The sequence below is a fragment of the Peromyscus eremicus genome, chromosome 22 (genome assembly GCF_949786415.1).
Source record: "Peromyscus eremicus chromosome 22, PerEre_H2_v1, whole genome shotgun sequence".
In the NCBI taxonomy this organism is placed as follows: Eukaryota; Metazoa; Chordata; class Mammalia; order Rodentia; family Cricetidae; genus Peromyscus; species Peromyscus eremicus.
The window spans coordinates 10,195,734-10,218,580 of NC_081437.1; the positions used below are offsets into that span (position 1 = coordinate 10,195,734).

Genomic DNA, 22,847 nt, shown 5'->3' on the forward strand with positions numbered 1-22,847 from the left:
ATCTTTAATCCCAACACTTGGGAGACAGAGGCAGGCGGGTCTCTGTGAGTACGAGGCCAGCCTGGTCTACAGAGCGAGATCCAGGAAAGGGCAAAGCTACACAGAGAAACCCTGTCTCGAAAAACCAAAAAAAAAAAAAAAAAAAAAAAAAAAGAGAATCCCTATTTCAACCCCCCCCCCAAAAAAAACCCAAAACTCTGACCTCTTTAAAAGTATTATTTTAAAACATTTTATTCAATTATTTAGGGGACAGGCGTGAATATTGGGGTACAGTTATGGAGGTCAGAAAGCAGTTTGCAGGAGTTGGTTCTCTCCATCTGCTGCCTGGGAGAAGACTTAGGTCGTCAGGCTTGGTGGCTGACACCCTTACTCAGCCATCTCACCAGCCCAGGCTCTTTTTTGGAAAGAAAAAAAACAAAAAAGTCCAGCATTGGGGTTCTTGGAGCGTGGGCAGTTTGAAGAGCGTGTTGGTGACGGGGGAAGGAAGCACTTGGTTCGTAAGCACCTCAGGGAATGGCAATTTCATGGGTAATTCATCTTGAATCATTTGTGTAATACATCTATGGTAGGGAATTGGTAAGGTAGAGAAATGACTGTATTACCTTCAGGGTCACACCAGTTTAAAGGAAATGGGAAAACTGCTTTGATTGTTGTTTTTGGTAAAACTATGAAATGTTAATTTTATGTCAGAAAGAAACTGCAGATTTTAAGATTTGAGAACCCAGGTCCTCCGTTCGTCTTAAGTTATCCCTGCAGGCTGATGTTATACTGTGTGGTTCACATACTTTTTTAAAAAATGTCTTTTTCTCCTTAAAAGTTGTTCTGTAGGATACAAGAAAGTTCTCAGGTACTTTATAAGTTGGAGCAAAGGCAGTCCCCCCCTGACTCAGAGAGCGAGTGCAGCAGAGAGCGGCCTCCTGTGTCTTTACAGCAGTATAAGGTAGGTAATGTGCCAGACACACAGGGCTGCCCAAACCAAACACTGTGAATAAGCACTGGAGGGCAACAGCCAGATCTCTGGTGACTCGTGGCTTGGTGCTTTTCCTTTGTCATGCTGGGTGTTCCATAGTCCTTCTGGACCGGGTACTCCCCTGGAGGTAGCCTGGGGTGTGGAACCAGAGCAGTACTTGAGGACTTGAGTGACACAGTGACATACCTGGGGTCACCTCAGTAGCTTACTTCTTGTGGGGCCAGTTTACTTATTCCTGACCTTTGCTTAGTTGGTACCTCCAAAGTCCACCTCTTCACGGGGCAGAAGACTCTGCTGCAGCTGTGGCTGTGTGTGACCCCACGGAGAGAAAGAACATTTGTGTGTGTGGTCATGAGTGCATATGTGTGGGTGGCAGAGGTAGATAGGAAGTACCTTTCTTGACCACTTTCCACCTTACTTTTTGAGCCAGGTCCCTCCTGACCCTGGAGTTTGTTGATTCAGCTACTGGTTGGCAGCAAGCCGTAAGCATCCCTTAGTCTCTGTGGTCCAGGACTGAGCTCACAGGTGTGCACTGTAACCCTGGGCTTTGGTGTAGGGATCCAGCTCTGGTCTTCATGTTTGTATAACAAGCACTGTACCCACCTGCCTGTCTTCCCACCTTCCTGTTTTGTAGGTCATCCAGGGCTACATGTGAGCTCTGTCTCAAAATCAAACAACCAAACCCTACAAATAAACCTCAAAATCACCAAAACAAACAAACAAGCAAACTAAAATCCCTAACAACTTGGTTTTGAGGGTTAAATGAGAAAACTCTTTGTAAACACTCATTGAGGGCTGAGGAGATGGCTCATCAGGTAAAGGGGCTTGCTGCTAGGCCTAATATCTTGAGTTCCATACCTGGAATCCGTGTCGAGAAAGTCTACTCCTGAAAAGTGTCATCTGATCTCCACATGGGCACAGTGGCATTTGGTGCTCACATACAAATACATGCATGACAAATAAAATAATAAAAATAAAAAGTTTTGGGGTGGTGGCACATGCCTTTAATCCCAGCACTCAGGAGGCAGAGGCAGGTGGATCTCTGTGAGTTCAAGGCCAGCCTGGTCTACAAAATGAGATCCAGAACAGGCACCAAAACTACACATAGAAACCCTGTCTTGAAAAGAAAAAAAAAAAAAAAGTCTCACTAGAAGCCATTGAGAGTGGTTTAGAGTGTATATGGAGCCCTGCCCTGTGTGTGAGAGTGAGTGTGATGTGTATTGGCCTCTCTTAGATCATTGCTGGATTTGAGGGTGCATATCTCCTTTGCCTCTTAATGAAAGGAGTGACATGGCATTCATGAAATGTCACTTAACCACTTAGGGACATAAAAATCTACTGTGTGGATTGAGAGTCTGGATTTTCACAAAAGCTTTTGTTTTAGTTTTGGCTCAGATACTCCTTTTTCCTCTCTTGAGACAAAGTCTTACTGTGTAGCCCAGGCTAGCCTTAAACTGTGTGCTCCTGTCTTAGTTTTCTCAGAGCTATGAGTGTAGTCATACGTATCATGCCCAACAGATAGGCATTTTTTTGAACAATCGAAGTCAATCTTGTGGTTATGATCATTTCTTATAACTTAACAGTCTGTGGCTTTTGGAGGTTGTGACCTTTGCTCTGTGTTACCATCATCCTTCCAGTGGATGCCATGCAGTGTGTGATAGATAGGCCCTGTGCCAACTACAGACCAAGTGCCGAGGGAGAAGGCTGTTAGTTGATAAAGATGTCTGTTAGGGTACTGGAGCTATTTCTTACCTAAATAACCAATCCTAATGTCCAGAGTACTTTCAAACTTAGCAAACACCGTGTACCTGTGTTTTCGTTTACTCTTTTATAACAAGGCTGTGGGTTAAGCACTCTTATCCCACTGTAACAAGTGAGAAAACTGAAGCTTAAAATGTTGAGTGACCTCAGCCACGAGTGTAGAGCCAGTCAGTACCCCAGGCTAGACTTGCTCCTGACTGGAGGCGCCCCACCTGAGGGGGCTGGTAGATGAACGATAGGAGGACTTGGAGAACTGAGCTCACTTGTGAGTAAGCATGGCACGTGGAAGGCAGGAGGGGAGTGACAGGCACCGACTGTGGAAATGGACGGAGAGAGTGCTGGAGGGGTTATGGTATTTGGAAATCTTACTAGGAACCGTAAGTTAGCTAGGGCCTGGGCTGGGCATGGAGTTCAGTCAGTAGAGTGCTGTCTTAGCGTGCAGAAAGCCCGTGTGGGATCCCAGCCTGGGTGTGGGCTCCATCATGTGGATATGTGGGATCTGTAAACTGGATGTGGTGGCACATACCTGTTGTCTCAGCATTTATAAAGTGGAAGCAGGAGAATCAGAAATTGAAGGTCACCCTCTGCTGCATAGCAAGTTAGATGTTTTTATAAATCGTGTCACAGTCCATTTAGTAGTCTGTATTGGCTATTTCTCTGTTTACTCTAAAACTTTGGAAAGCTGCATACTCCTGATGCCTGAAGACTTGTGTCTGGAGAAGTGAGGATTCATCAAGCCCTGGCACAGACAGGGCCCGAACAGATCTTGTTGTTTTATCGCTGAATCTGTGAAGACAGGGTTCAGTAAGGTCCTGATGCAGTTTGTGCCCTGAGTACTGCCCATGTTGTGTTGCTGTGTCAAATGCCTGGGGAGGGTACTTTGGAAAGTTGTGAAGAGGTTCTGAAGAAGAATGTTAGTGGCTGCAAAGATCCAGCAGCAGAGGTGAGGGCTCCCTGGCCATGCCATGAGATCGCAGAGTGGTGGGCGCAGTGTGGGAGGAGCATGTGTTTAGGAGTGAAGGCAAGAGAGCAAGCTGAGAAAATAAACCTGCAGTGGAACAGCCGTTCCCATGGAAACCAATAGTTTAAAAGTAACCTGATTCACTCCTGACAGAACTAATCGGTTCCTAGGGGTGGAGTACCCTAGACCTAATTCCTTCCACCAGGCCTTGCCTATTAACTTTCATACTGTCCCACTGGGGGGTCAAACTTGAAGCATGTGTGTCTCTAGGGCATAAACTGTCCAAACTCCAGTAGGTGTCAGGCTGAATAATCAAACAGCTTCAAAGAGTCTTCACTCTTTAATTAAATGGAACAGAAGCACTTACTAACTGCCAGTTAACTTATTTATACTTAATTGTAATTTGTTTTTAATTTTAGAATTTCATGTCATCTGTTTGCAACATCCTTTTTGAAGCATTGTTTCCTGGATCTTCCTACTCAACTAGGTTTTCAGCTTTAAGCATTTTAGGATCAGTAGCTGAAGTGTTCCCTGTCTCAGAAGGTAAGCTTCAACAATGTGTGGGAAACATACAGTTGGTCAGCATTTTGTTGTCTTTCTATAGATTTCTCTTAACACATAGCTCTCATTTGGACCTAATTAAAGCTGCTAGTGAAGGTAGGTTGGGAAGGACCTGTCTCCTCTTTTTGTTGGTCACTGTCTGCCAAACACATTGCCATGTTTCATGGATCGTCTTGGCTTACCTCACCAAGATTTCCCGTACCTCAATGCCACATTTGTTTGTGCTGGTATAAGAAAGGGCTTCATCTGTTAAGTTTAAAATGAAAACCATAATGCTTTATCTTATATTTAATAAAGAGATGAGTGAGCCTTTGTGGTTAAAGTATGGTTTCTCATATATACCATCTGCTTGACGATTTCCACACTTTGAGAAATCACATACTGTAGTGCAAACAACATAGCATACCAACAAATTAAATTATCTGCACAAAATGTACAAGTTGATTCTAGGAAAAAATATGAAAAAAAAAAGAACTCTGTAATTAGTAAAGAGATTAAAGCAGTAAACAAAACCTCCTAGCATCTGGGTATGATGATATGTGCTTTTAATTCTAGCACTTGAAGGGCTGAGGCAGGGGGATCTCAAATTAGAAGCCAACCTGCTCTACCTAGCCAAGACCTTGTCACAAAATGAATAAACAATCAAAAAATATTCTAGTCCAGGACAAGTGGCTTTGCTGGTAATTCCACCAAATATTTACGGTTATACCTTCTCATAGTCTTTCACAAAATTGAAGAGGAGGACGACCTCCTGACTCATTCTGTAAAGCTCATTAGAAAAGCAAGTAAGGCTTCATAGAAGGGCCAGCCAGATGGCTCAGTGGTTTGCTGCCAAGCCTGCCGACCTTCGGTCAGTTCCTAACACCCATGTGGAAGGAGAGAACTAACTCCCCCAGATCACCCTCTGACTTCTCCATGTGTACCATGGCATGTGTGTGCCAAGGTCCCCTTAAATAAATAAATGCAATAAAAAAATTAAAAATAAAGCCTGTGTAAGAAAACTGTAGACCAATATCTCTTATGAATACATTTGCAGAAAACCTTAAAAAATACTACAGCAAACAAAGTTCAGCAGCATATTAAAAATATTGAACACAGGGCTGGAGAGATGGTTAAGATGGTTAAGAGTACTTCCTGCTCTTGTAGAAGACCCAGGTTCTATTCCCCGTACCCACATGGAAACTCAAAGCCATCCATAACTCTAGCTCCAGGGAATCTTATGCCTCCTTTGACTTCTGTGGGCACTAGGAATGTATGTGGTACATATACATGTATGTAGACAAAACACTCATACGCATAAAATCAAAAAATAAATAACTTTAAAAAATGTATGCAGCTGGGCGATGGTAGCACATGCCTTTAATCCCAGCACTCAGGAGCAGAGGCAGGTGGATCTTTGTGAGCCTGGTCTACAGCGTGAGTTCTAAGACAGCCTGGGCTGTTACACAGAGAAACCTGTCTCTCCCCAAAATAAAGAGAAAAAAAAAGTGTGCATTACAACCATGTGGAATTTATCCCTGGAATTGGTATGGGTCCAAATAAGATCACAGGACATGTCATGCTTGTCATTCTGTGTCAGCTGACTCTAAGACTTTGGATCTTGGGTCAGTAAGTTGTTTTTTTTCTTTTTTTTTTAAATCGAGACAGGGCTTCTCTGTGTGGTTTTGGTGCCTGACCTGGATCTCGCTCTGTAGACCAGGCTGGCCTCGAACTCATAGAGATTCACCTGGGTCTGCCTCATGAGTGCTGGGATTAAAGGTGTGCCCCACTGCCACCCGGCCTGGGTCAGTAAGTTTTTTTTTTTTTTTTTTTTTTTTTTAAGATTTATTTTTATTATATGTACATGAATGTTCACCTGCATGTATGTATGTACGTCTTCTGTCTTTCTGGTGCCCACTAAGGCCAGAAGATGGCATTGGATTCCTGGGACTGGAGTTACAAATGGCTGTGAGATACCATGTGGTTACTGGGAACTGAACCTGAGCAGCAAGTGCTCTTAATTAACTACTGAGCCGTCTTTCCAGTGCCATGAAGGTTTTTTAAAAACATGTGTTCCTAAATTTATTTGTTCATTTTTATTTTAAAAGTAACTGAGAGATCTTTCATACCTTTTGGAAGAGAATAAAGTGTTTTTAAGTCTTAAAAATGTCTGTTTCATATTTGTAAAGCTGTAGTTCTTAACTTTTTCATTTGAAGAGATGCAGTGTATGCTATTTTGCATAGTGTATGCTGTGTAAAGGATGAAGTGAAATGTTATTGTGGGTAAGCAGGAAGTAGGAATTTTTGTACTGATTTTATATAAATATTTGACCAGATAACTTTGGGCAGTTGATTTTTTTTATTCACTTTTAAGTGATTTTCATTCATTTAAAATTTGAAGGTAACATCCAGACAGTGTATCAGCTGAGTCATGATATTGATGCCGGCCGTTTCCAAATACTAATGGAATGCTTTACTAGTACTTTTGAGGACGTGAAAACCTTAGCGTTTGGCCTTCTGATGAAGCTGTCGTCGTCGGTAACAGTCGGGCAGTTCCAGGTATTTGGACTTCACCTGTGTAACGTGTGTGTTCGTAGAGTTTTTATTCAGCCTAGGGAAGGCAGTCACTTGTCCGAGCTCTTTGCCTCCTTAGGTCTTTTGAGTATTTCTTTCAGTTTCTCTCTGTCTCTGGTCTAGCAAGGGCGGGAAATGGTAAAAATCCACATCACTGAGCTGTACTTCTTAAAATTGCTTTGATGGAAATGGAGGTGTAGGAGGCAGTAGGTTTTGCTGTTTACAAGATTATTGGTAGATTTCAGCTATGTGGTCTCCATAGTTCCCTGGGGCTTGTAATATTTGCCCAAAACATATCACTTACAGTAATTTTGAGGTTTTGAAGATAATCTTCCTGATTAGAAGATTGAGAGGCTGAGTGTAAATGAGGTAGAGAATGTGTTTCTGGTCTTCCAATAAGCAATAGCTAAACCGAGACTGAAACCTCAGACTATTTGAGGTTAGCAGCAGTTCTCTGCAGAGGTGCTTGGCCCCAGCCCTCTCCGTGACACTGCTTTTCCTGCCTTGGGCGGGGTAGGACTCTAAGATAGGATGAGGAGTGCAGGCACAGTGGAGGGCAGGTCTGCAGGAAACACCTAGCCAGGCACCCTTCTCTTCAACTTACTCTGGGGATGTGGGGTCACCAGGAACACAGTGGGTGTAGAACTTCCCTAGAGCCTTCCATTAGCACTCCTCAGAGGCTGAGGGGCCTGAGGGGGCTGCAGCTGTTAGATTATAGGTGTATATATATGTATGTATATATACACGTATAGCCTTCCATCATCTTAGAGATGTGGGATTCCGAGGAGCAGTGCTGGCCAAGACTGCACTGTGGTGCTGTTTCCAGGTCTTTGGTATGCCATCCCAGGGTCTCGGTGTCACTGTCCTGACTGGGTACAGGTTAGGAGTGGCTACCCAGGATCTGCCTGTATCTGGAGTCTTGAGCCTTTTGTCATTAGCTATGCCTCATTCCTTTCAAATCATTTTTGAGAAGATCTGGAGTGAGAAGGTAAATTGTAGAAAGAACTGGTTCTTACAGAATCTGTGAAAGGCCCTGGGAGGACCTCTGCATCTTTAATTCCATAAACATGTGCTTGCCATAGAGATACTGTGAGATTTAAGAAATTTCTGCTCCACATGGTGTAAGTTAGGATTTTGGTTATAGTATCTGGTCTTGTTGCATGTTAGTCAAGTGGCCATTGACATAAACATTCAAGATTTTAAAATGGGGCAGGCAAGATGGCTCAGTAGATAAAGGTACTTGTCACCAAGCCTGTGGTCTGGGTTTGGTCCCTGACCTCTGCATGGTAGAGGGAGAGAACCAGTTCTTTTAGTTGTCCTCTGACCTCCATGTGAGTGCCATAGTGTGTACAAGGCTGTTTATTTTCTTACTGATTTATAGGTAGTATAGTTTAAGATTTTTACTCTCAGTAGAAAAATGACTTAGATGTTCATTTAGCACCTTCTGATAATTGTTTAGAGTTCACTTTTTTGGCCACTATTTAAAAGTTATTTTTAGGTTATAGAAAAGTAAATGTCAAGTAGAAAAGAATTTAGATAAAAAATCAACTGACATGCAAATCAATACATTTGCTGTCTACTGTTTTGAAATTGTTAGACATCATTAACTGTCAGTGTACTAATAATCAAATCCAGAAAGGAGTTTCTAACCCCTCTTATTAGATAGTTATGGAACAATACAAAAAGAATCATAATATTACTGAGCAACTAAACACTGATGTTCCGAGTGGTTTGATGGCCATGTGGCTTGTCAGCTGTGGGACTGGGACCCATGTCTCCCCTTGTCAACCCAGTGCCTTTCCCTGGTTGTTACAGCGACCTTCCCCTTGTTCTGTGTTCCTTAGCACAACGCGAGTGGAGACTTAACTGAGGCACAGGTGTAGGAGTTTGGATGCCAAGTTTCTGAGGTTGATCTGGTCCTTTCTTCTTCACTCATGTGTGGAGTTTTACCATGAGGAGCCTTTCTTTGTCTCCTTCATTCAAGCAACCAGTTCTGTGGGAAGGGAAAAGGGGAAAGAACGAGAATGTGGTGTTCAGATGAAATGGAGAGAAATGAAGCTGACTGAGACGTGTGCTCTGAGTAGACACATGGAGGTGGTCTGGCTTGGAGGCCTAGCAAATTCACACGGAAACAGTATCCGTTTGTTGATTGAGTTTCCTAATTGCAATTATACTCAAGGTCTTCATCTCGGAAGTGATTAATGTTCGTCACCAAGTACTATAGGAGAAGTAGCCTATGTTCATGGAGAAAAGCAGTTCATAGTCATTAATGTTCTCATTGAGTCCCAGCCAGATGGTGTGTATGGACTTAAGTACACTGTAGTTCCTCTCTGCCGTGGTGACCAAGACTGTGCTCTGCTCTAGGATTCTGAGAAGCTGCAAGACCTGTTCCAGGCAGCATTGGAGCTCAGCACCAGTGCGAAACCCTACGACTGTGTGACAGCCTCCTACCTGCTGAACTTGCTAATATGGCAGGATGCTCTGCCAGCCTCCTTGACGGCCTCCTCAGCACAGCAGCTCACACGTGGAGCTGGAAAGAAGGCTGCCGTGCTGGAAAGGAACACGTTAGTGGGTTTGTATTGAGAAAGCGATCTTGTGCTGTCACTTAGCAAACCCTGTATTTTAATTTCTTTTTCTTTAGAGTAACCAATGGTTTAATATTTCCTTGTTTTTAAGAGTTTGCCAGCACATAAGAACACCAGTACCATTTATGCAAATTAATAATTTACTCCTCTTTAACACCTGTTTCTTTTCTTTTCCTGTCTGTCTTTCTTTTTTCCTTTCCCTTTTTTTGTTTTGTTTTTTGAGATAGGATTTCTCTGTTTAACAGCCTTAACTGTATTGAAACTAGCTGTGTAGACCAAGCTGGCCTCGAACTCACAGAGATCCGCCTGCCTCTGCCTCCCGAGTGCTGGGATTAAAGACGTGTGCCACTATGCTCACCTATTTCTAAACAGAAGACTTATGCTAAGTAATTAGACACACTGATGGACACATTTCAAAAGGGGCATCTTTTCTTTTTCCACTCCGAGTATGCCGTTTTTGTATGATAGTTCTCCTGTGACCACAAATAAATCATCCTCATTATGTCTGAACAGAGCAGAGTTACTTTGTTGAGGTATTTTCCTCAATCACTTCTCCACCTTATTTTAAAACATTAAAACTTGAAATGTTGTTTGTGAGTGCATTTGTGTAGTGTGTGCACACATGTGTGCATGTACATGGAGGCCAGAGAAGATTTGATGTTCTGTCCTATCACTCTGGGTTTTCTTCCCACAAAACAAGATCTCTCCCTGAACCTGGAGCTGCACCAGTGGCCAGAAAGCCCCAGAGACCCTCCTGTCCATCTTCACAGTGCTAGGGTTGTAGGCTCGCCAGGACCCAGCTCTCGGATTGGAACTCAGCTCCACATGCTTGCGGAGCAAGATAGCATTGGGTGTCTCTCCAGTGCTCCACCTTAATTGTTGAGACAGAGGCTCTTTGAACGTGGCACTTGCCATTTCTGCTAGACTCTGCCTGTTTCTGTGTCCCATCCCTCCACTGGGATTACATATGTGTGCCACCATGCCAACTTTGTATCAGTGCTGGTGATTCCAATTGAGAGCTTCATGCTTGTATAACACAGCCAACTCTCAGCCTCCCTCCCCCACTTCCTACTCTCTTTAACAGGAGCTCTTGTAGCCTGGGTTAGCCTGAAACTTGCTGCGTAGCCAAGGGTGATCTTGAGCTTCTGCTCCTCCTGCCTTCCTAGTTACGCAGTGCAGTACCGGGACTGAGCCCAGGACGTCGTGCCTGCCAGACAAGCAAACTGCAAGGACAGGAAGCAATACTCAGCACCATCAGCCTGCAGGGAAATGCAGACTGAAATCACAGAGCGCAAAGACTTCATTCCAACGGGGTAGCCAAGGAGAACCCCCCAGATTATAAATGTCCTTGAGGTTGTGGAGAAAATAGAGTATGCACTGCAAGGATGGAGGGTGTACACACAAGCATTCAGCCTGTAAATACCTGGAGAACTGAAAGTATACACCCAGACAAGAGCTGCACAAGAATGTCTGTGGCAGCACTATTCAGACTTGTCTAAAAATGGAAATAAGCCATGTGCATATCAGCTGCTGAGTGGATAAGTAAAAATGTGTCCGCCTGTACAGTGGACTCGTATTCAGCCATAGGAAAGAATGAATTATTGATACAGCTTTGATGAACTTTGAAAACATGATGATAAGTAATCGGAGTCAGTCATGTGTTATTTTATTCTATTTATGATCTGTCTAGACTAGGCAAATCTTTTTTTTTTTCTTTTTGTTTTTTTTTAGACAGGATCTCATATAGCCCAGGCTGGCCTCCAACTTGCTATGTAGCCAGGCTGGTCCTGAATTCCTGATCTCCCCACCTCAGCTTCCCAAGTTCTAGCATTACAGACAGTATCTGTCACTACACCTGGCTAAGAATAGGCAACTCTGTAGGGACAGAACTAGTCAGTAGTTACCTAGCACAGAGCAAGGGTAGAACTACCGTGAGGAGAGTGACTGTTGCTTCTGAGTGAAGGTTTCTGTTTTAGTTTTGGGTGTATATGTGTCAGTCGGCAGTAAAAATGTTGTGGGATAGTGTTTGCATATATCTGACAATGGAAAAAATGGACTGTTCTCTCTCTCTCTCTCTCTCTCTCTCTATTTTATTTTTATTTTATTTTATATTTTATCTAATTTTATTTTTATGTGCATTTGTGTTTTTGCCATGGGTGTCGGGGTCCCCTGAAACTGGAGTTACAGACAGGTGTGAGCTGCCATGTGGGTGCTGGGAATTGAACTCGGGTCCTCTAGAAGAGTAGTCAGTGCTCTTAATTGTTGAGCCATCTCTCCAGCCACTGACTGTACACTCTTAATTTTTACTGCATTTGTGTGTGTGTGTGTGTGTGCGTGCGTGCGTGCGTGCGTGCGTGCGCGCACACCCAACAGTGTAAATTTCTCTTCTTCCACCACATGGGACCTGGGGATCCAACTCAGGTCGTCAGGTTTGATTGAAAGCTCCTTTACCCACTGAATTATCTTACTGGCCCAACTTGTGCATTTGAAATGTATGAATTGCATGGTGTCTGAGTTGTATCTTGATTATACCGTTACTAAGTATCACTTTTGGTGAAATAGGTCATGCTACATGGTCCTGGAGTTGACACTCAGCTAGAGGGTATCTAAAAGGATTGGTTCAGAGTGAATGTCATTAATCCCGGCAATTAAGGGAATGCGTTCCATTCTTTAACGGTGTCTTAACTAGAGATTGTTAACAGGCTTTGATAGCCCTGAAAAACCTTTGATTCTAAACCCCTGATGTGGGGCTGGGCAGATGACTCAGTCGAGCCCTGGCTGTGCACACCTGAGGGTCTGAGGTGGACTTGTCAGTGTCTGTAAAAAGCCAGGTGTGGCAGTGTGCATCTGTCATTCCAGCGTGGGTAGGGAGAGACAGGGAGCATCTTGAGGCTAACCAGCCAGCCAGCCTTCCTGAATCAGTGACTCAGAGGTTCAGTGAAAGGTCTTTCTTCAGAAAGTAAGGTAGAGAGATCAGGGAAGGTGTCAACCATTGCTGCCTGGCTTCCACCTGCACATCTGCACATGTGTACATACGTGTACACTCACAAAACCTCTAGTACAGTGGTTCTCAACCTGTGGGTTATGACCCTTTCACAAGGGTCGCCCAAGACCATTGGAAAACACAGATATTCACATTACGATTCATAACAGTCTCAAAATTACAGTTATGAAGTAGCAATGAAATGATCTTGTGGTTGGGGGTCAGCCCAAGTGAGGAACTGTATTAAAGGTTGAGAACCACTGCCCTAGTATAACATTTAGTTGAGCTGGGTGTGCTTTCTTTCCTATAAGTGTTTATAACTGAGGGTATTTCAGTTTTTGTTTGCTTCTTTTTCTAGTTATGAAGTGCTTGATGGAAAATCTTGAGGATGAAATATCTCAGGCTGAGAACTCTCTGCTTCAGGCTGCATCCTCATTTCCAATGTATGGAAGAGTCCACTGTATAACAAGAGCTTTCCAGAGGTTGCCTTTGAAGTAAGAATACCCACAACTTTCTTGTTTAGAAATACACGTATGCGTGGCATTTAGCTTCTTACTGGAGTGTGTCTTAAAAAGAATTGAAAATTAGATTTCATTGTCTACCCATATATGCATATTTTTAAGCTCCTAATATTTCATATATCCCACAGTTTTAAGCCACAAATTCTTTTTTTTGTGTTCATTCATTTCTAAGATGAATTTTTTGCTTTTGAGTATAATGTCTCTATTGTGTTTGTTGAAGTGCCCTGCAGTTGGTGAGCGAGTGGAGGCTGGTGGTGGAGAGGCTTTTGCTGCTGGCCTACAGGCTTTCTGCTGTGGTGTCTCCTGTCATCCAGAGCTCCTCCCCTGAAGGCCTCATCCCTATGGACACCGACTCAGGTCAGCCGGCGAGGGCCAGTGCGATTCTTCTGTCTCCGTCTCTATCTCGTTATTCCTTTGGAGAGATACAAAAACTAAATTAAGGGAAAAATCTTTTTCATGCTATGTCTTAATTTTTTTAGTAATATTTTTAACTATTAAAAAGTAGCCCCTGGCAGGAGAGACATTTTACAGAGTGGTGTAGTAAACAAACTCTGTTCCTGTAAACAAACTCACCCATCTTCCCACAGGCAGACTTAAGGTAATTCAGTGAGTTATAAAGAAAAAGAGGAGGGCATGAAAGTAGACGAGGGACAGAGGGGATCAGTGGGAGTGAGGAGGACAGGAGAGGGTCATGTAAAGTGAATATGATCGCAATATGCTATAGAATTATATTCATCACGTTGGGCAGTGGTGGCCTATGCCTTTGATCCCGGCACTCAGGAGGCATGTGGATCTCTGTGAGTTTGAGGCCAGCCTGGGCTACAGAGTGAGTTCCAGGACAGGCGCCAATAATACACAGAGAAACCCTGTCTCGAAAACAAACAAACAAACAAACAAACAAACAACCCAAACAAACAGAACATTATATTCATCATTAGTCCCATATGTATAACCAATATCTATTAGATTAACATCTATTAGAGTTTAAACACTGTATATATGAGATGTCCCAGCTCCAGAGAACCAGGTAATAAACAAGATAGATTGGGTTTTATAGTACTGTTTTTCAGAGCAAGTAGTCCAGATGTGTGAGGTGTGTAGAGAAGACTGCTTACTGGGAATCTGAAATGGACAAAGAGCAATTCTTGGGAAGGAATGGAAGGAAATAGTTCTCCAGATTGAACTTCATCTGCTTTTACCCTCCCAGTCCCTGCCTCTTTGCATATGTTCCTTCCGTGGATCTGCAAGTCAGGGGTTTAGGACTGCTTGCAAGTCTCCCTTCTCATGCCCATTTCCATTTTCTTTCAGGGTTACCCTTAAAAACCCCTAAATCTTTTTTTTCTCTGCACCTTTCCCACTCTCTCCAGGTAATTTTTTTGTTTTCTTAGGTTATCCTAGATGCTTCCCTATGGATTTCCCTTCTTCCATTTCCTTCTAATAAAGTTCAGATGACTTTCCTAGTCCCGTAAGTTATCCTTTGAATGGCATGTCGTCTTTAGCCCCTTGTGCTGTCCCACTTTGACACTGCAGTGTTCTCCGACCGACCGTGCCCTGTGGAGGTCTGTCTCCTAGTGCTCTTGGCCCCAGGAGCTGTCCTTCATGGAACTCACTTTACAGGAATGGTGCCTCTGTGTTCCTGCCGTGTGATGAAAATTAGTGATGGTTCACGATACCAAGACAGTTAGTTATTCCAACTCACGTTAACCTCAGTATTGATCTTGGTACTTTAGTTTTCCTACTTAGATAGTACATCTTGAATGTTTGGCTCAGGCAAGTACTGGTCGATTCTGAATGAGCAATCCTGAACGTTTCAGTTCCCTAATGTAGGTTGGTCTTGTAGAGTGTGCATAAGGAGTTTTGTTATTATTTAAGAGTGGGTGGGGAGGAGCTGGACAGATTTGGGGGAGGGGAAAATATGATCAAAATTCACTGCATGAAAAAATTTGGGAAGAATAAAAAATATTTTAAATTTGAAAAGGTTGGTCTTAGATACTACTTTACCTCACAGACTTTTCCTGAATTCTGCCTCCCTTGCCTTGGTCTTTATATTTTTTTCCTGCCACTTCCCTGTTTTACAGGCCATATATTCTGAACCCCCTTGAAGAGTTGGATGGGTAGGATTCCGAAAACCTTTCTGGTTGTTTCTGTTTTCCTTTACTCTTCTCATAGCTTTTTTTTTTTTGAGGGGTGGGGGGAGGGGAGGGGAGGTGGTGTTATTGTTTTCTGGCTGTTAAAATCTGCTTTTTTGACAGAATTTCAAGGAAGCAACCAATGAGTATATGTGTTGGTTGAATGTCCATTAACACAATGTGGGCCTGTGTATTTCCCATAGTGCCTGAGTAGATGTATGCCATCTTTACTGCCTCTTAGATTTTTCCGTTCATTCCCTGTGATTTAGTACTTTTTAAAAATTAGAGCTTGGGTGGCTTCTAACTACCCATCCATCATCCCATTTGTTCAGCCCAATTCCCCGAACCTGTGTGTGAGCCAACTCTAGGCACTGGTGACTCACAGCGAATGAAGGCTGTCTTCCTGGAGTTTACCAAAAGACATTGCACGAAACATTGGCACTGTGTGGCATGCTGAGATGGCTGTGTCTTTCGCTTTTCTAAACCAAATATGGAATTTTCATAAACCTATGTTGCAAAAGATTGTGTGGTATTGATTTTTTTAGATAGTAGAACACATTTTTATCTTTGAGTCTTACTGACTTACATTGTAGGCTAGGCAAACCAACCTTACTGTACTTCCCTCACATTGTAAGCATTGCCACTCTATGGGAAAGGCGATGGCAGCCTGTGAACGGGGATGTTTGAACTGTGTGTGTGTCATGTCTTCATGAACTTTGTTAAGAGCACACTCTAGTGTCATGAAGACCCCCTGTAAGTAACTTCCTGTCAGCCATCCTGTGAGCCCAGGGATTGCCGCTGTTGGAAACTGCAGCACCTTGGAGTTAGTTCAGGGAAGTCTGCACGACGTGGAACTTGGTGTTCATGAATGCTTATCTTTTCTTCAGAGTCAGCAAACCGCTTGCAAGTGATTCTCAATGAGATTCAACCACGGGATACTAATGATTACTTCAGCCAAGCCAAACTACTGAAAGAATGTGATAGCTTTGACTTGGAAGACTTGAGTACCAGTGTCTCAAATATTGATAGTTGTGCAGAAATCAAAGGTGAGATACATGAAATTGATAATGTAATCAGTGGAGTATTTTGGTGTTTGTGTCCCGGGGTGGGGAGGATGACCACAAGTACTTTAGTAATGTAAAATATGTAGACTGTCTTTTATTGTTTTGTTTTAAAGTAAGTGTGTGTGTGTGTGTGTATGTGTGTGTGTGTGTGTGTGTGTGTGTGTGTGTGTGTGAAAGAGAGAGAGAGAGAGAGAGAGAGAGAGAGAGAGAGAGAGAGAGAGAGAGAGAGAGAATACCTAAGTGCAGGTGTCTGTGGAGGTCAGAAGTGTAAGATCTTCTTGGAGGTGAAGTTACAGGCAGTTGTGAGTTGCCTGATGTGGATGCTTAAACCCAACTTGGGTACTATAACAGCAGTATACACTCTTAACTGCTGAGCCATCTTTCCAGCCCCAAAATGCCCTTTGGATATAATAAAAGAGAGTTTAGATTTGCAGAACATTTCTGGAAAACAAAGACTTTTCTTTTCAATTTGGGTTTTGGAATGACTTTGCAAGAGCTTTATCAGAAAATGATATGCCTTAGTTCAACATAGACGACGATGCTACAGCACAAAGCTTTTGAGCATAAAACTCTTGAGTGGCCTAGCTGGGAAGGGAGGGACACAGGATGCTGAGGGATCTGGCCTCATCTTCTCCCTGTGCATAGTTCACTGCTGTCTTCTGTGGGAGTTCTTGAAGTCAGCGTCCTTTTAAAGGAAACCTTATCCCCAAGCAGAATGTGAGCTCCTGTGTTACACCAAGCCACCAGAATTCCAGTCTGCATGGCCTGCTTTATCAGTTGTTACTGAAAAAAGTTATCACAAGAAGTAATTTCTGAGTGATCACCCTGTGACTATGTTCTCCACTAGATGGGGTTATTGTCTTGTTAAACAATCTCTTTGCAATTGTATTTTTAAAATTACAAAAATAGGCTTTCACTGTAATAGTGAAATATAAATTTAAAACGGAGTAAAGCTGTGTTCCATTTCCTCCCCAGTTCTACCCTGCTACCATTTTGTGTACGCCATTCTAGCCATGCTGTGTATTTATGTGTAAGTGTGTTTTCTTTTAGCTTAGGGAGCTTTTCTTTATAAAGCGAGAGAGAATAAATGGTTTTGTTAACTTCCTTTTTTGCCTTAATAGGATTTTTTTTAATGTCAGTACTAAAACACACCTGAAACTAGGAGAAGAGTAAATAGGAGGACATTTAGCTTGTTTGCCTTGTGATTTAAACATATTTTGAAAGGTAGTTGGTATAGTCTATTGATTGTAAAAGTTTTGTCTTGGTTTGGAGAGAGAGCTGAGCAGTCAAGAGCACTGTCTGTTCTTTTGAAGGATCTAGATGCAACCCCAGCACCCATGTGTTAGCTCACAACTGTCTGTAACTCTAGTTCCAGAGGATCCCGTGCTTTCCTTTGGCCTCTGTGGGCACCAGGCACGCACGCGGGGCACAGGTACACAAGCAGGCAAAGCCAAGCACCCATGTGCATTAAAAAAGACAGAAACAGGAAAAGTTCTGTCTTAGGGGCTGGAGAAGTAGCTCTGTGGTTCAGAGCACTTGCTGTTCCAGAGGATCTGGGTTTATTTCCAGCACCCATGTCAAGTGGCTCCCAGTGGCCTGTAACTCCAGCTCCAGGGAATCAAATGTCTCCTGAGCGCCACGAGCACTCTCACACATGTGGCATATTCTCATTCATTCTCTCTTTCTCTCTGACAAGAAAAAAGTAATCCTAACACTCAGGAGGTAGGTCAGGAGGCTTGTGAGTTTGGAGAGCCTGTGTGTAAAAAAACAAAACTAAAACAAACAACCACAGAATTTTTATCCACTCCTTACCTGATAAAGCAACTGTTCTCACCAAAGTAAACAAGAAGTACTTTTTTTTTTGCCGGGCGGTGGTGGCGCATGCCTTTAATCCCAGCACTCGGGAGGCAGAGGCAGGCGGATCTCTGTGAGTTCGAGGTCAGCCTGGTCTCCAAAGTGAGTTCCAGGAAAGGTGCAAAGCTACACAGAGAAACACTGTCTCGAAAAACCAAAAAAAAAAAAACCAAAAAAAAAAAAAGAAGTACTTTTTTTTTTCTTTTAAATACTCAAGCACGCAGTGCTTTATGGGTGCCAGAGAGGTGCACAGTTTGTCTCAGTAACATTCAAATGCTAGTCCTAAGTTTGGAGGAGGTAGTGTGTTTCATTTTAAGGTTTTTTGAAAGTAACAAATTAAAAAATTAGCATGCTTCCCCCTCATAGCATGTGCTCTACAAATGTTAGCGTATCTTGTTTTCTCTGAATAAACAGAACATATGACAAATTGGTTTGTTCAAACAAATCATTCTTGGGGAAATTACGAATAAGTGTGTTCTAAGAAAACTGGGATGTGAGGAATCATAGCTGGTGTTGCAATGGTTTTGTTTTGTTCCTTAAGGTAAAGAAGGAAAAGCATGTGACGTCACTGCTCAGATGGTCCTGGTGTGCTGCTGGAGGAGTATGAAGGAAGTCGCTTTACTTCTGGGCACACTCTGCCAGCTTCTCCCCATGCAGCCTGTGCCAGAACCTTCTGATGTGTTGCTAACAGTGCCGCAGGTAAGATGATGGTCCTCCCTCCAGGTGTTGTCTTTGGCCAGGGTCTAAGCTGTTGTTTGCAGATCAACTTTTAAAAAAGGCTTCGATTTTACCTTTTATTTACAGATGCTAGCTGAAAAAGGTTCATGGTAATTCTAGGCTATTAGATCTTAACATTATATTTTAAAAATGTGGCATTTTAAGAAATATTTTATATCAATAACTAGATTTGCCTCACTTTGGACTGCAGCATTATTATTTAAATTTTTATCTTTTTAGCGTACATAAACTTGAATTCTAGCTGAAATGATCTGTTTAGTAAGACTCCACATGTCTCTTAAAAATTTCAAGGAATAAAAAAGTAGCATTGGTTGCTCATGCTCTCCTGCTCCCCCCGGCCCTCCCCCCCCCCTTCAGTAATAAAGTTGCAGCCCTTGATGCTTTTGGCTGACTTTCACTTCAGACCACAAGTTAGCTCAGCATCTGGGGCTGTGTTTACAAGAAACTAGCTCACCACAGACATTTCATTTGGAAATACTGTAGATTTATTAGATTTTTCTTTTTAATTGATTCCTTCTTCCTTTCCATATGGTTTCAACAAATCCATTTCCCACAGTTTGCCAGCAAAGATATAAACATGCGCTTTCATTTTTAACCTTTTTCAAATAAAGATAATTCCCCCCCGCCCCCCGTAGGGTATTACAACATTCAAGAACAAAACAAATACTGTAGTATGCTAATGCTGATTATTCTTACAATACCCATGTGACTAGTGCCATGGAAATAATGCTAATGTTTTTGTTCTCACACTTGGGTGCATGTGCTTGCATCTGGCTAACAGCTGGGCCACTGATGTTGCAAGACCTTGGAAAAGCACAGGGCAAAGGCGAATAGCACATTGTGGGCGGCATGTTCCTTCCTCAGTCTCATCAGATTAAATAGGCCTTGCTGTCCTAGAGTTACTGGAGTCATTGCTCTGACTGGCAGGAGTGCCAATGCCTATTTCTTGCTGAGGAATCCAGTTATGATCAGCCATTTCAGTGGTGTGAATCCACCATCTTGTTATGAAGTAAGCATGTGCTAAATCCTTGACTTGTCAACTTCTCCTTTCAAGGACAAATTGAGGAAAATACATTTGGCTTTTTATTGTAACTGAGAAAGCTCTTGAAAACTTGAAAGCTCTCCATGAAAATTATTTTGCCTTGATACCCTTTCCATTATACCCAAAGTTTGTATTGTAATGACTTCATGTGGAACAACCATGTTAAAATTGGGAACTAACGTAAAAGAAATGTTTGGTTTTTTTAAAAAAGAAACTAAAAATAACAAATAAATAGTTGTATAAAGTAAAGAATTCTTCAGTGGCCGTTTGCATTTATAAGTAGACTTCTGCCATTAATAAAAAAGCATCACAGAACGGAGGTTCTGATGACACACATAGTCTTCCCGTGCACTTTTTACACGATAACCTCACATGTAGCTATATGAGAAGACATCACTGGCTTGATGAAGAATGGGGTTCATGTCATTGCCATGTGCTAACAGAAACTATTCTCTGTAGAAAGCTTTACTCTTGGCTTTTAAACAAATGTCTTCTTAGCTTAGGAACATTTAGTCCATGAAAGTCCTGTCTCCAGACATTAATGTCATTTACATTACTATAGGGCTTCTTCTTTTCTAAACATAAAATTGCTTCTTTTAAAAAAAGTGTTTTTAATTTCAGTATTTTAGGTTTGCTTGTTTTGTGTTTGCTGTCATATCCATGTGCATAGTTGTGTTCTAGGGGCCTGTGGAGGCCAGAAGAGGGCATCAGATCCCCAGAACTGCAATTACAGGTGCTTGTGAGCCACCATGTGGATGCTGGGAACGGATCCCTGGGATCCTTGTGCAAGAACAGTAGTGCCCTGAACTGCTGAGCTAGCTCTTCATCCTTCCTATTTCCTTGCTTGTGAGACAAGGTCTTGTTATGTAGCCCAGGCTGGCCTTCCGAGTGCTGGAATGACAGCCAGTTGTAAATTCTGCTTCTATAAATAAAAAAATAGTCCTATGTACTTGATTCTTGTAAGAATTAAAAATAGAACTGACAGAAGAGCATAGTTTACATCAGGGCGCCTGGCCATACCTAAGGAAATTCATCCATACATCCAAGGACGCAGTTGCTCTGGCAACGCTGCCTTTGCTGTAGCTGGTGACAAAACCATCAATCACAGATGAGTGTGACTCCAGCACACTCTCCTCTGTAGAGTTAAGTTACTGGTGACAAAACCATCACTCAGATGAGTGTGGTTCCAGCACACTCTCCTCTGTAGAGTTAAGTTACTGGTGACAAAACCATCACTCAGATGAGTGTGGCTCCAGCACACTCTCCTCTGTAGAGTTAAGTTACTGGTGACAAAACCATCACTCAGATGAGTGTGGTTCCAGCACACTCTCCTCTGTAGAGTTAAGTTACTGGTGACAAAACCATCAATCACAGATGAGTGTGACTCCAGCACACTCTCCTCTGTAGAGTTAAGTTACTGGTGACAGTTTACCTCTCAGATGAGTGTGACTCCAGCACACTCTCCTCTGTAGAGTTAAGTTACTGTCCTTAGGAGTCTCCTCTCTCACCTTCCTCGCCCCCCAGTTCTTTGAAGATCACCCCGATTTTATGCCTTGGTTAAGGGGTGGTTCTTACATAGCACACATGAAAGTGATTTATAACAGGCGGACAGGAAGCAGGGTGACAGTTTGGGGACTTGTGTTGCCGTCTGAGAGGAGAGCTGGTACTTGTCTTTTGTTCTGAGTGCTCAGTGCTTGGGTGATGGAAGGATCACTGCCGTGATGTCCTCCAGCCCCTGAGATAGGAGGAGACCGAAGCCCTGGTTGTCATCACCTGCTTTGCCTCCCTCAGATGGGAACCCGGTTCTCTCCTTCCCATCATGGCTTCCCCTGGCACAGTGCTCTCTTTGTCCTGAGCAGCTCATTTAAGTGTTCTTTAAGTTGGATTTCTCCCTTCTCCATTACCTAAGCCAGTTTTCTCTACTGAAAAAGCAATGGAAGGTAACTTTTTTATTTTTAAGTGTTTAGTACCTGATCCTTCCTGTAGGGCATTTGGTGTGAAGTGTTTAGTACCTGATCCTTCCCGTAGGGCATTTGGTGTGAAGTGTTTAGTACCTGATCCTTCCTGTAGGGTATTTGGTGTGAAGTGTTTAGTACCTGATCCTTCCCGTAGGGCATTTGGTGTGAAGTGTTTAGTACCTGATCTTCCTGTAGGGCATTTGGTGTGAAGTGTTTAGTACCTGATCCTTCCCGTAGGGCATTTGGTGTGAAGTGTTTAGTACCTGATCCTTCCTGTAGGGCATTTGGTGTGAAGTGTTTAGTACCTGATCCTTCCTGTAGGGCATTTGGTGTGAAGTGTTTAGTACCTGATCCTTCCCGTAGGGCATTTGGTGTGAAGTGTTTAGTACCTGATCCTTCCCGTAGGGCATTTGGTGTGAAGTGTTTAGTACCTGATCCTTCCCGTAGGGCATTTGGTGTGAAGTGTTTAGTACCTGATCCTTCCTGTAGGGCATTTGGTGTGAAGCAGTATGCTCTTGCTAGCCTCTTCAAGAGGAAACTTCACCTGGTGGCATGTCTGGCTTCCTCCTGCTCTCTAATCACACAATGAAAGGTCCTTTCATAGTGTCCCTGTCCTAGAGGCAGAGAGAAAGCCTCTTTGAGGGCTGGAAGTCGAGACTCTTCAAAATGAGCTGTGCACACAGCCCTATCTCACGGTTTCCTGACTCACTGGTGTGTGTCTAGGTTTCTAGCCTTACCTTTTGCTGATAGACTTCTGCTTGATATTTTGTTGGACCTCTTTCCAGCGTGATGGCTGATACTGATTTTTAAAACAACTTCTACACTGAAAATCAATTTCATTGGAGATTTCACCTAATATTTCTAAAAAGAGGCTTCTGGGTAAATTTTCATACCTGCCTCACCTCATACCCTCTAGTAATTATTACCACAGAAATCACGTGAACAAACATATTGCCAACAAGTAGAACGTTCCTGCCATAGATTCTGTCGTTACTTGAGTGATTGGTAGTGCTGATGGTGTTGGTGATTTCCTCTCTTGTTTCATTATTTAATTCTTTTGTAATGAAGTACAAGTAGAATTTACATTTATTAGTATTCATAAGTCATAAAGGAATTGCCTTTCTGTTTTATTTGTTTATATTTAGATTTTAGAAATTATAAATAAGT

At 42.7% G+C, this 22,847-nt stretch overlaps 1 protein-coding gene across 3 annotated transcripts in view; it reads left to right on the forward strand.

Moving 5' to 3' along the window:
- Thada (THADA armadillo repeat containing) overlaps window positions 1–22,847 on the forward strand; it is a 300,981-nt gene that overhangs the window by 27,723 nt on the left and 250,411 nt on the right. For all 3 annotated transcript variants that reach the window (XM_059248542.1, XM_059248543.1, XM_059248544.1), the window contains exons 14-21: window positions 818–940; window positions 4,112–4,235; window positions 6,634–6,791; window positions 9,171–9,378; window positions 12,733–12,868; window positions 13,116–13,252; window positions 15,912–16,070; window positions 18,484–18,641. In XM_059248542.1, coding sequence (XP_059104525.1) covers window positions 818–940; window positions 4,112–4,235; window positions 6,634–6,791; window positions 9,171–9,378; window positions 12,733–12,868; window positions 13,116–13,252; window positions 15,912–16,070; window positions 18,484–18,641 — 1,203 coding nt within the window. The remainder of the gene's footprint in view (window positions 1–817; window positions 941–4,111; window positions 4,236–6,633; window positions 6,792–9,170; window positions 9,379–12,732; window positions 12,869–13,115; window positions 13,253–15,911; window positions 16,071–18,483; window positions 18,642–22,847) is intronic.